Here is a 14416-nt window from a genome sequence, read left to right as displayed (position 1 = left end):
CTAACTTTGTTTTTCATCTTGGATAAGTTGACCTTTATAACCTTTGAAACTGCATCAACCTTACACGCATTCTTATCTCCAACACTAACCCAATCACAACAGAAAACAGTTTCTTCAAACTCCATGTAATTCAAGACGATAATCTCTATAATAACTCCGTAATAAGTTATTTCTGCTTCCTCGGCCGACTTCGCTTTCAGTCTTTTAAAAGCTTTCATTGACACGCCACTGTTTTGCGATATATTCTTCGCCTCACAACCTAGTGTGCTAAAAGTAAAGCCATTGACTTGGTATTTCCTGTAGGATCGTGCCTTGAAGAGGGGTCCTTGCACGAGTCTCCAAAGTGTTGAATCAGTCTCTTTGGCTTCTATCAACTATAAAAGTTCATGTTGGAGTTAGTATCACAACCAAAAACATAACAAGTTGGGATGAAAGATTTAAGATATCATGTTACCTCGTCGCGCAACCATACATGAAAACTCTTTGAGGTCTGCTGACCATTAGACGTGTTGCCGCTAACATAGGAATCATACTTCCTGCAACCACATAAAAATAGTATCAAATAATGAAAACATCTAATGCATCAATGAAACTGCTATCTCAAATAAAACCAAATACATAGACATTGATACTTCAAAGAACAAACAAATAGCATAACTCTAGCATACTACACAACAATTTAAAATTCACATTGAAGCAGTAATGTTTACCTTCGCCAGTCATCTATCTCAAAATACTTAGATAGGATCCAGCTGCGGCATTGTTCAAATTGTACTTGAGTTAAAGTCATACTCTTTCCAGTACTTAGAGGCATCTCATCTGCAAACTCATAGTCATCATCTAAAAAAGCCCGTCGAGTATGTTTATGAGTACCATCACCATCATCTGACATGCCATCCATAAAAAATAAGCTAGCTTCTCGCAACGAATACCCTCTCGCAATGCATCCCTCAATGTACCTTTTATTGCGCACCAACCCTTTAAAGCCTTTCATTAACCTACAAAGAATAGTAAAGTGTAGAAGCTGTCAAGGCCTTATCAAGCATGATTCTTATACTAAGTTGTCAACTTCATAAAATTTCAGAAGAAAAAAACTTCAAATAAAACTTTCTTAATCAAAGTATCTTACACTCAGCACCTGACATTCCATATAACATTCTCAAATTCAATTTAATCTATAAAGCAAGGGTTTGTACCCTCCATATCAGCACTAGCCTAACACATAGTAAGTGTTAAAAGACAACCTTTCAATAATGAGAACTAACAGTTCCACTCCTTTTTATGGTTACCATGGATTTTTATACTACTGTGTTAGTCCAATCATGCATTTAACAACTGAGTTCCACTAAATAATTACAACACTAGCAATTTCTAATAAGGACATTACGGATTCGCAAATAGTATATTCACGAAATAAAGTCATCCTCTAGCATAAAAGAAATTAATCATGACAACACAATAAACAAAATTGCTAAACCTGGGAAATAGTCAAGTGGGAAATTTACCTCTCAAAGGGGTACATCCACCTAAATCTGACCGGACCGCAGATTAAAGCTTCATCTGCCAGATGAATCATCAGGTGGATACTAATGACAAAGAAGGATGGAGGAAAGTATTTTTCTAGAACACACATCGCCTCCACCAAACTAGCTTTAGCTTGTAAAAGATGCTCTCTGTTAATAACCTTCGCACATAAGATATTGAAAAATAAACTAATCCGGAGAAGAGCAACTCGCACATCTTTAGGAAATGAAGTTGCAGTATGAACAAGCAGTGGAAACAAAGACTGCATCATAACATGGTAATCATGAGACTTTAAATTCTTCAACTCCGGTGGATTCATACCAACGTTGTTGCGAAGATTGGAGCAAAACTTTGAAGGCACCCTTAAATTCTTCAAAACTGTACAGAAAGCAACTTTTTCATCCTTTGTTAAGGCAAAAGACCCATCTTCCATTGTTGTCTTGCCCGTGTTGTCATCCTCTTTCAACCATAACCGCTTTTTAATCCCCATAGCTTCCATATCTTTACGTGCATTAAGACCATCTTTTGACTTGCTATTTCCTAATACAGTATTAACAATGTGCTCAGTTATATTCTTCTCGGTATGCATCACATATGTACAGTGACGAACTGTGTACGCTCCCCAATACGGCAAATCATAAAGAATAGACCTTCGAGAAAATAAAGAGTGATCGGAAATTTCTTCATCAGCATACCCTTCAGTCCCTGTTTTACGTTTCTTTGATGGTGGTTTTCCTTTACCCTGTTTGCTTTTCAAATTAGCTACCATCTCTTGAACTTGCAATACTATTAGTGGCCATGGAGCTTTACCATGCTCAACTCCTCCACTGAAGTTTGTTTTATCATCTCTAAACTTGTGTTTCGTTGGCATCCATCTTCGATGTCCCATATAACACAACTTCTAACTATATGGCAGCCACTCAACATCTGTTTCTTCTCCACAACTTGGACAAGCAAAATACCCATGAGTTACACATCCAGAAAGAGTCCCTAATGCTGGAAAATCATGAATTTCCCATAACAACCTATCTCTCATCAGAAATTCAGATCGGTGAAGCTGTCGAAAGTCATAACACCATCATTCCATAACTCTTTCAACTCTTCAATCAATGGTTGTAAGTAAACATCGATATCTTTACCTGGTGCTCTCGGGCCTGATATCAATAAACATAACATAGAAAACTCCCTCTTCATACACATCGAAGGATGAAGATTATACGGACAGAGAATTACCGGCCAACAGCTGTAATTGAGACCAAAGCATCCATTGGGGTTGAAGCCGCCAGTTTTTATACCAAGAGTAACATTCCGTGCTTCCTTAGCAAACTCTGGACAAAAACTATCAGCACAATGCCAAGCTGAAGAATCAACGGGATGACGCATTACATTGATATCTTTCTGTGCTCTAAAATGCCAAAGCATCGCCTCTTCTATCCATGGTATACTATAAAATCTTTTCAGCCTTGCAATTATTGGAAAATGTCTCAACGTCTTCTGCGCAACTTGAGTAAGTTTTCTCTCATCATTGAAAACTCTTACATACCGCGGTTCTTGACATACAGGGCACTTCAGCAATGAACTCTTATCCTTCCAATAGAGTATACAATCATTCACGCAAGCATCGTAGGTTACATAATCCATCCCCAACTCTTGAATTATCTTCTTGACATCTGGAAACTTACTTGGCAGGGTGTTTTCTTCGGGAAGCAACTCTTTTATCAATTCTAACATTGCAGTCATACAATTATCTGAAATCGCATACTGAGTCTTTATGTTGTTCACCATTATCTCTACATACAACGCCGACTTTCCTTTAGGACACGAAGGATACAATGGTACTCTTGCTCGCTCGGCCGCTGATAACTTTTTCTTACAACACCCCTTGGTCCCAACATTCTCATCCACATCCACATTTGTTGTAACATTCTCATCCACATCCACACCTGCTGTAACATTCTCATCCACATCAACTCCTCATGTGACATTCACATCCATATCCATATCAGATGTAACATTCCCATCCACATCCACAACTACTGTAACATTCCCATCCATACCTGCTGTAGTGTTATCCCTATGTCTTGACCGTGCTTCTACTGAACTTTCACCATGATGACGCCATGTTGTATACGTCAAACAAATACCATATTTGAGAAAATGCAATGATATCTCACTAAGTGAAACTGAACCTTTACCATTCATACAATTTCGACAAGGACATGAAAATAAAACCCTCCCACCACCATTATTCTTGGAAAACTGTATAAATGACCTCACACCTTGTATGTATTCACCAGACTTACGGTCACACTTCATCCATTTCTTGTTCTCATCAGATGACATATTACCCTTCAAAATAGACTTTATAGGATCAAACCAAATACTTAGTCCTAGTGGTGGGTTTGCCGAAGCCCTCATGAAAACGACAGAAACATCCTCTCAACGAGGAGAGGATGAGCTACAAGTAGTTCATAGAAAACAGATTACAAAGAAAACAGAGTTCATACTTATGGTATGCAAGTTTTGTAACATTGTCTCAATGAACTGACTCACATCACATTTTTTTAATGATGTTATATTTGAAGGTGAATATGTTTCTACAGATGGATAAAAACATACGATTATGTTCAAACAATGTACGTAGTCCTAGTGATAGGGTTGTCGAAGCCCTGGTCGAATAACTTCACATGCTAGTTTACATAAAACACCATAATCTTAACATGCTATAAAGAAAAAATTAATTCATACTAATTGAAACCCTAAAACTGAAATTAAACAAATCAATTCATAATAATTGAAAACCTAAAAATAAAAGTAAAAAAAATCAATTCATACTAATTGAAATTAAACAAATCAATTCTTATACCTTCAATTTCAGCTCTTTGGAGTTTTTCAAAGTTCTTCAATCTTTCAAACCCTAACATGAAATCAGAATATCAGTTAGTATATATCCTTCAAATCCTAAAACTTGATTTAACAGATGATAAAACAAATACCTTCAAAGTTCTTCAACTCTTCCACAGATAAAACCCTGAAATAAGAGAAAGAAATCGTATCAGATTTATATCAGATAAAAATAAACCTAAAACGAAATCAGAAATAGAAATCACAATATATTTATCAGATGGAAAAACTCTAAAATTAAAAACCCCAATGAAAAAAACAGACGATGATTGAATGAATAAAAAAAACAAACTTACGATTGAAATAACAGATCGAGAAATTTGAATACTAACTGATTTGAAACTTACAATTGAAATAACAAATCGAAAAATGTCTTTGATAAATTTCTGGTATCTTCTGCGGAGGCAACGAGATGAGAAACGAAGAGAGAAAGAGAAAGTGAAAAAAATGAAATGAGTGTACTCGATGAAACCCTTATTTCTTCACGAGATTATCTCTTGAGGGGAGGAATAATACTCTAGCTTAGTGAACTTGGGTGGAAAAAGGGGGCACACGGCTGAATGGCACATGCGCAATAATATCTGTTACCGGCTCTAGTGTCACCAAGCGTGTGACTGACACACGTAAAAATTAGCATGTTACTATTCGTAACAGTTTCCCCTCTTACGAATCTGGAAAAAATTTCGTAACGGCTCCTCCCTGTTACGTCTAGGTTGTAACGGCCATTTGTAACATAAAAGTTTGTAACGGCTGCTGGGCCGTTACAAAATTTAGTTGCAATTCGGGGAAAATGGTGTAGTGTTATATCCAACCATGGTTATATAATCTAAACTCTCATTTCAATCATTGAAACATTCTTAGAGGATGTTATATAGTTGTTGTGTACACACTATTTTTCGTCAAAGGAACTTTCAAGTAATTGAAACTTAATATGAATTTCGTCACTAGTAAAGATGAACTTGGACAAAGCTAAAGCTTATCAACACATATTTCGAGAAATAGATAAGCGAGATAAACTCGGCTCGAAATAGAAAATGTGTATAATCAAAGTCTATATAGCAAAACGACTTTTGTCTCAAGATAGAAGATAGAGTAGATAGGATTTGGAGTGATAGATAAGTTCAAGTCTCCACATACCTTTTAGTCGATGAAGTTCCTGATGTGATTTGTAGATAGTGGTAAAAGTGGTTCGATTCTCAGACTTGTGAAGGATATTAATTAGACTTAAGTTCTAATATTAAAATAAAAAAAACTCACTAAAATTTTTAGCAAACTCAATCAAAGATGATATCAATATTAAAAGAAACACTGAGGCTAAGATTCCGCTATTTTTCAAGTTCAAAGTAATTAAACCAATACTTATATTTATGCAATTTTCTCGTTTAATTTGATTCTAAAATATTGCAACAAGTAGATTTTCAAAAGTAGTAATTGTAAATACCAAGTATGAAGCATCAAAAGTCTTAAAACTAAGCAAACTCCATCAAAATATATCACAATCACTCAAATAAAAATCATATTCAATAATAGTTCAAGGCAAATAATCATATAATTATTGCAAATAAAAAGATAAAATAGAATATACCACTTTTAGTTGGAAAAATAGCTTCCTCTATCGCCTCAGTAATGGGGTTTAGCTCCTCATATTAATCATGATCTCAAAATTTGTGTTTTTTGCTCAAAAGATGATTAAAAGAGTGAAAAGTAATAACACAGACTGTTTGCAACAGTGTATTGGTGTTGCAAAATAGCTGTTACAATGGAACTGTTACAGAAAACTGTTGTAAGTACTGTTGCTTTGTCGCTGATTTTAAGACCCTAGAATACGACTGTCCTGCACAGCTTAATGTTCTTCAGCTGTTAAACAACGACACTGTTCTGCGACTGTTTCCCGTGCGTCAATGTTCTTCGCGTTCTTCCTCTTCAGCAGCAGCAGCAGCAGAAATAGAGTTTGGTAAAGCTCTGATTTCTTCTTCTCTAGCTCTCCTTAGGTTCCCAAACTCTCGACACCTCTTCTATATGACCCAAGACATCTATTTATATCAAAAATACCGATTAAATCTCTCCCAAATCTTCCAAAATCTCTTTCCTTCTCTTCACGGCCAAATTGCGGCAATTTATTGTTTTAGAATTTCTACGCGTTTCTGAGCTTTCCTTTTTATTCTAAACTCTTCCTTAGATAGATACAAATCTTTGGGAAAGTTTACAGCACTTTAATCTCTCTAAAATTCCCTAAAACAGGTCACACACGTGACTTTCCATATTTTTTGTTGTGATAAAAATCCGTCAATTGAGCCCAGACTAATCGATTTAAACACCCATATCAGATTCCTAGACCATAAGGAGTCTATCCTATGAAAATCATAGGTTTAATCGACCTCAAACTCCTCCAAATTACGATTGCCAAAATCTGTTCTTCACTGCACCTATTTTCCAGCCAAAACCTGGTTTTTGAAACGTTGAAGATGGTTGCCCCTTATTCAGGATAGGAGTGCGATTAGCAACTTCCTGGAAATGGGATGCCCCTTAGTAATTAGGTTACCCCTTATCCAAAGTGAGAGTCCGAATAACAAATGTCCTCCGGGTGCCCCTTAGTAATTAGGTTACCCCTTATCCAAAAATACCTACAAATAAATAAAACACCATACTAAGTACAAAAATGAGCCCTAACAATATATAGAATCGAGACAAATCGGACACAAAAATGTGTCTATCAGTTCCACCAGTTCCTTGAGTAGTTCTTCGTCTTTGTATGATGAACGCCATGGAGTCTTGATCTCAGATACACTTTCTATCCTAGTCCGAGACTTAGCTATAAGTAGACTATAAATCAAGACTTATAGTTTTGATCACTAACATTGACAAACATGCTTGAGATAGCAACGCATGCGAGTTCGACCGAGCAGTGATCTAACAATCTCCCCCTTTGTCAATTTTAGTACAAAACTATCAATACATACGGAATACAAAAATAGATAAATAAACTTTTGTAGCTTCTCTTCCACATGCCTGATCTTCTTGGTTCTTCAACATTACTCGAAATCTTCGTCACTTCCAAGTACTCCAATGATCCCAAAAGATTGTAAGTTTAGTATCATCGTTGTTTAAAATCCGTAGCCATAACAATCAGAAAACAAGAATTTTCAATCATTGTTATACAATGTCATAGTATTATTACACAACACCAAAGTTCAATTGTATCACAACTTCGACAACAATACTATGGTGATATGTATCACTCCTCCTTAGTCAACACTCCATCTCACATGGAAACCACTCCCCCTTGCATAATGATCCGAAAACCATATGTATTTGTAGTGTGAACTACACAGTAATTCTCCCCCTTTTTGTCAATAAAATTGGCAAAGGTACGAAAACTAGTGGGATCCTAATGAAATTTCCATAGAGACATTTCATGACCAAAATCAAGCACATATCAACATTTTTAGATGCAATCATATAGCCGAAGCTAAATGCTTTCATAAAGGAGTTTATAAAGATACAAGATAACCCCTATAATATTCCACAGCCGCGTCCCCACAAAGATTTGGCAATTAAGTGCAAGTTCAATTAAGAACTCTCCCCCATAAAATGTCATTCCCGAAAGAACAGCAAGAGGGACCTTACTTTCAAAAGAAAAGAAGGATTTATTTGGACATAACAAATAACATACGAATATGAATTTGAATCCAAAAATACTCAATTAAATTAACCACAAGAAAAACCATGATTAATTTAATCGGAAATGCTCAACATAAGAGAACTTACAGAACCGCATAGTATATACATAAAATATGGATCAGGGAAGATCAATACTGCGGAATAGACAAGGATTCATTCTATTTTCCATCACTATTTGCACAATGACATACAATACACAAAATTTCATCCTATCTTCCATCAATATTTGCATAATGACATATAATAGGCTTAAAAATTTTGTAATGTCAAAATTTCATTCATTCTTGTATCAATACATGCATATCGACATACGTAGGACTTAACTTTTGACAAGGTATGGGACAATCATAGTTCATGGACGTAAACACACATATCCCATAAAAAATTGCAATATATAAAACCATAAATATTAATACTGCAAAAATCATCTTCCAAACAATTTTAGAATTTAAACAAATAAACCTAAAAGTATGAAGATGAAAACGTTGGACATAGATATGTGTAATCACAATAATGGCTATTCCAAACTCTAGTTATTATTCTAATCAAAACAACAAAATAAAATTCTCATAAGAAGATTTACTAGACAAATAACTCTTAGAGAACATGATTTAACAAAACATTAATCGCGGCCAGCACTAGAGATTGAACAAGAACTAGCTCATCAGTTGCTTTCTTCAGTTCGTTTTTCAGAAAATCAAGATTCTTTGTTGATATTCCGAGTTGTTCATGTACAACCTCAAAATCTCGAAGAAGATTTCCGACCAGCTGTGGTAGTTTGTTTTCATGATCAACATCATGATAGCAGGTTATGAAAACAGGGTGCTCGTAAAACAGGTTATGAAAATATATATATAGTTATATTTATGAGTGTTTCTTAGGAAACCCTAGAGATACTCGTATACGTTCCGTGTGGGTCCGGTGAACGTGCACTTATGGGTAGAACCTTGGTATGAGACCAAAAGAATAATGGAGCAAAATTTAAAAGGGATCTTGATACTCAAGAATCATTTTAAACAAGGGGTGACCTTCTTAGTTCAAGGGAACATAAGAGAATCGTTGAAAAGCAAGGCAATCAATTCTCAAGAGAGAATGATCTTGTAAAGTACTGGAGCAAGGCTCAACAGTTTAATGATCATCTTTTCGTACATGAAAACAATTACTCCCTCCATCCCACTATTAGATGACCTAATTGATTCAAAATTTTGTCCCACTATTAGTTGACCTATCTCATTACACAAGGGGATATTCCTAAAATTATCCTTTTAATTAATTATCGTTTGTATAAAAATATGTAGAATTTGGTATCCATGTTTATATTCGTTACATAGGTGTTTTAAAATGTCTTCCAATGATACAAAGTTTACGAAAATTCATGATATCGTTTGTGAGATAAATCATTTTTAAATTTTGGCAAGTTATTATCCATAAGGGTATAATTGTAAAAAATACCTAATAATACTCCTTTCCATTAGTTTCCTTAAGATTTATTCAAACTTCAACTAGGTCATCCAATAGTGGGACGGAGGTAACAACAACTACTTTCTCAAGACATACAGGTTTCTTGAGAATTATAAGCATCCTTCCATATTACAATAAGGATGCTACATTGAGTAGTCATGTTGTGTTTTGATGATCTTTTTGCTCATCAAGAATATTGACTTCTTCTCTCTTTCCTTTTTGAAGATTTTCAGAAAAATCAATAGGATTAGTAGAAAAAGATTTAACCAGAGGGGAACAAGGAATACCTGAACTTGCTTCTTTCCTTATCTTTTTGATGCTCCGCTTGAGTCTGTTTATGCTGATCTTGAACTCCGAGACTCGATCATTGATAGGAATGAAATATGGAGCAGACACCTCGGGTTAAGTGTCTTCTTTAGAAGAAGATAAGGAATTTGGTTTTTCTTTCTTTCTCCTATGTCTTTTTCTCTTCTCAGAGTTATTCAAGAAGTCAGTTGTCCTTCTGTCGTTCTTCTTTCTACTATTGTAGGCGTTTTTAGTCTCAAAATCACAATCAAGAAATGTGTTATCACAGTATTTCTCTTGATTACAGACAATGCCTTTTACTCCAACAATATGAGAAACAGGTTTAATAACTTCTTTAGACATCCATGCAAGAATGTTACGAAGTTTTTCACTCCTTAATCGAAAACGACATTTTCGTTCAGGATGTCCTTTATTTCCGCAATAATAGAAGTTAAGGGACTTGTTCTTCACTATTGTCGTGTGAGTAGATTTTTAAGGAGCAAAATTCTTGTTTCTAGGAGCTTTACTAGCTGCAAGAGTTTTTTTCACATGAAGAGTTATCAGTATGCAATAAGCCTTTAAACCCCTAGGTGTTCCTAGTGGCGGAGTGTTGTCTCCGAAGGGCTTACCAGAGGTATACCCACAAAACCTTTATACTCCAGACCCTAGCTATCTACACAGAACTTTGGAAGGAACTAAATAATCTCCTTGGTTGGCATACTTATTGACTACATGAGGAAGTACCCTGATGCGAAATTCCAATTGTTGTACACGAGTTTGCACTCAAGCATACTAAAATTCATATGAAGTGACAGAGCTCTACTCAGATAGTCGCACTATGGACATCAATATCCGGAGTCAAAACTAATCACATGGATAGATCAAGAAGATGGATATAGAAAAACATAGATGGTTTTGATGTTTACTAGGTGAACGGTGTTTCTCATATCTGTCTGAAGGCCTCCGCCAAAATGAACCTATCCTAATGGACTGAGATACCGGTCTGACTAATATCAACACACTGGCATATACAAGGGAACCAGTGATTGATAATCCTAACTCTAGGTCAACACAACTGGCATATACAAGGGTTCCAGTGGTCGACTTTATTGAATTTATTCCAGTTGGTCTGATGGTCTGGTCTTTTTTTTTTTTGTATCTCAATCACTCTAATTCACCCTAGCATTGGTAACAACTTGAATCGTGAGCCCCACCTAATCACTTAGAGAAACATAGTTTAAAAACAAAACAAAATAAAAACAGAAGTGAAAAGGACTCAACGAGATATGGTGAAACTATCATGTTATTTCTAACACCTGAGCTCTGTGCTTTTATGAATAGACTCTTTAGATGTTGCCATCTAGTCAGATTGGTTCCTCAACTCCTACAACCAAAATGCTTCCATCCACTTAGATTGGTTAGTGCCATCCTTAATAGGGATAAATTTCTAGGCTCTGGAGTTTATTTATTGCAACGAAAAGGTAACAAAAAGTTCTACCCCACCCCCAAACTTAAATCTAACATTGTCCTCAATGTTTCTAATCAAAGAACAGTACCAAAAATATAAGTAACATGAGGAAATAGTAAAGAGAGAAGTCGGAAAGATAGTACCTGGGTGAAGTGTAACCAAAAACCTACAAAAATATTATACAACATACAAAATCGCCTCGATGGTCAATCAAGGTAAACAGGGTCCTCCAGAGGGACCTCCTCAACATCACCTGTAGGAAAAGGCTCTAAAAAGGGCTTCAATCGCTGACCGTTAACCTTCGAAGAACTACTACCATCTGGTGTCTCAATCTCAACAGCGCCATGAGGAAAAACAGTACGGACCACAAAAGGACCGGTCCACCGAGAGCGCAACTTCCCGGGGAATAGATGCAAACGAGTGTCATACAGAAGAACTTTTTGACCTGGAGAAAATGACTTTCGTAAAATATTCCTATCATGCACAAGTTTCATTTTGTTCTTATACTCCTTAGCACTATCGTATGCATCTCTACGAATCTCGTCCAACTCATTGAGCTGGAGCTTTCTTTGAGCTCCTGCCTTGTCAAGTGAAAAGTTTAAGTTCTTAATAGCCCAATAGGCTCGATGCTCTAACTCAACAGGCAGGTGACATGCCTTGCCAAACACTAAACGATAAGGTGACATTCCAATGGGTGTCTTAAACGCAGTACGGTAAGCCCATAAGGCATCAGTAAGCCTCGACGACCAGTCTTTCCTATTTGGATTAACTGTTTTCTCTAGAATACGTTTAATTTCCCTATTGGAAACCTCTACCTGACCACTAGTCTGAGGGTGATATGGGGTTGCTACTTTATGGGTAATACCGTATTTTTCATTAAAAGAGAAACGGTCTATTACAAAAGTGTGAACCTCCATCACTAATTATAGCTCGCGGCGTACCAAAACGTGTAAGTATATTCTCTTTCAAAAACTGGACTACGACCCTGTGGTCATTCGTTTACACGGAACCGCCTCAACCCACTTAGACACATAGTCTACAGCGACAAGTATGTAAAGATAACCAAACGAAATAGGAAATGGACCCATAAAATCAATGCCCCACACATCAAAGACCTCAATCACTAAAATAGGGTTCAAAGGCATCATATTTCTACGGGAAATGGTTCCTAACTTCTGGCAACGCTCACAAGAAACACAATGACTATGGGAATCTTTAAACAACGAAGGCCAGTAAAATCCACACTGCAAAATCTTAGCAGCAGTCTTCTTAGCACTAAAATGACCCCCACATGCATGTTCATGACAAAAGGAGATAATACTAGACTGGTCACTCTCAGATACACATCTCCTAATAATCTGGTCCGGACAATACTTAAACAGATAAGGATCGTCCCAAAAGAAATGCTTAACCTCGGCTAAAAACCTAGAACGATCTTGCTTACCCCAATGTTGAGGGGTTCGACCAGTAACAAGATAATTCACTATATTTGCATACCAAGGTGATTGGGAAACAGAAACAATTGTTCATCAGGAAAGCTATCCCTTATAGGAAGGGAATCACTAGGGGAACTAACAACTAGCCTAGACAAGTGTCTGCTACTACATTTTCTGCACCCTTTTTGTCTCTAATGTCTGGGGAAAATTCCTGTAACAATAGGATCCATCTAATCAATCTAGGTTTGGTATCCTTCTTAGATAAAAGGTATTTCAAAGCAGCATGATCTGTATAGATTATGATCTTAGAACCTAATAGGTAGGACCTAAACTTATCCAAGGCAAACACGATGGCTAAAAGTTCCTTCTCGGTAGTTGTGTAGTTCATTTGGGCATCATTCAGAGTTTTGCTAGCATAATAAATCACATGAAGTAATTTGTTTTCTCGTTGTCCTAAAACGACGCCTATAGCATAATCTGAAGAATCACACATAATCTCAAAGGGTAGGTTCCAGTTAGGTGCCTGGACTATCGGGGCAGTAGTGAGTAAAGTTTTAAGCTTCTCAAAAGCCTCTAAACAAGCATCATCAAAGACAAACTTAACATCTTTTGCAAGCAAATTGCAAAGAGGTCTAGAAATCAAGCTAAAATCCTTAATGAATCGACGGTAAAAACCTGCATGCCCTAGGAATGACCTAATATCTTTTACGGTTTTTGGGACCTGTAAAGTCTTAATAAGGTCAACTTTGGCTTTGTCTACCTCTATACCCTTTGAAGAGACGATGTGCCCTAACAATTCCTGATTTAACCATGAAATGGCATTTTTCCCAATTAAGCACTAAATTTTTTTCCTTACACCTAGTCAACACTAATGTCAAATGATGCAAGCACTCATCGAAAGATGAACCAAACACTGAAAAATCATCCATAAAGACCTCTAAGAACCGTTCTACCATATCAGAAAATATGCTCATCATACAACGCTGAAAAGTTGCAGGGGCATTACATAGCCCGAAAGGCATGCGTCTATACGCAAAGGTACCAAAGGGACAGGTAAAAGTGGTTTTCTCTTGGTCTTCTGGGGCAATAACGATCTGATTATAACCGGAGTAGCCATCTAAGAAGCAATAGTGACTATGTCCAGCTAATCGCTCTAGCATTTGGTCGATAAAAGGAAGGGGAAAGTGATCCTTCCTTGTGACCTTGTTCAATTTCCTATAGTCAATACACACACGCCATCCCGTGGTCACTCGGGTTGGGATTAATTCATTATTATCATTCTGGACTACAGTGATACCTGATTTCTTGGGGACAACCTGAACAGGGCTGACCCACTTACTGTCTGAAATTGGGTAAATAATACCCGCATCTAACAACTTAAGCACCTCTTTTCGAACTACCTCTTTCATGTTAGGGTTCAGTCGACGTTGCATCTCCCTAGAAGGTTTGGAGTCTTCCTCTAAATGAATCTGATGCATACACACAGTAGGACTTATACCCTTAATGTCTGCTATAGTCCACCCTAAAGCTTCCTTATTGTCTTGAAGTACATTTACTAGCCTACTTTCCTGATCACTATCCAAATTGGAAGCTACAATCACAGGTAAAGTCTCAGATGGGCCTAAAAACACATACTTTAGAGTATCGGGTAGTGGTT

At 36.6% G+C, this 14416-nt stretch overlaps 1 protein-coding gene and 1 long non-coding RNA gene across 2 annotated transcripts; both read right to left on the bottom strand.

Moving 5' to 3' along the window:
- Window positions 1-319: 319 nt before the first annotated feature.
- On the bottom strand, window positions 320-756 carry LOC113304372. Its single transcript, XR_003338144.1, has 3 exons — window positions 711-756; window positions 455-536; window positions 320-374 (listed from the first exon to the last, which is right to left on the bottom strand). It is a non-coding gene; the product is annotated as an uncharacterized LOC113304372 (long non-coding RNA).
- A 1803-nt stretch (window positions 757-2559) lies between these two features.
- On the bottom strand, window positions 2560-3867 carry LOC113305175. Its single transcript, XM_026554267.1, has 2 exons — window positions 3582-3867; window positions 2560-3497 (listed from the first exon to the last, which is right to left on the bottom strand). The coding sequence occupies exons 1-2, from the start codon at window positions 3865-3867 to the stop codon at window positions 2560-2562; spliced, it is 1224 nt and encodes a 407-aa protein (XP_026410052.1).
- Window positions 3868-14416: the final 10549 nt, after the last annotated feature.

Source organism: Papaver somniferum, chromosome 8 (assembly GCF_003573695.1).
Source record: "Papaver somniferum cultivar HN1 chromosome 8, ASM357369v1, whole genome shotgun sequence".
NCBI classification, from domain to species: Eukaryota; Viridiplantae; Streptophyta; class Magnoliopsida; order Ranunculales; family Papaveraceae; genus Papaver; species Papaver somniferum.
This window is presented reverse-complemented; position numbering and strand designations above follow the sequence as displayed.

Bases quoted from the DNA above. Each gene is read 5' to 3' on its own strand.
- LOC113305175 (XM_026554267.1), bottom strand. From the start codon at position 3,867: ATGTCATCTGATGAGAACAAGAAATGGATGAAGTGTGACCGTAAGTCT. The intron at 3,498-3,581 runs GTATGGATGGGA...ATGTCACATGAG, and splicing joins TAGGGATAACACTACAGCAG to GAGTTGATGTGGATGAGAAT.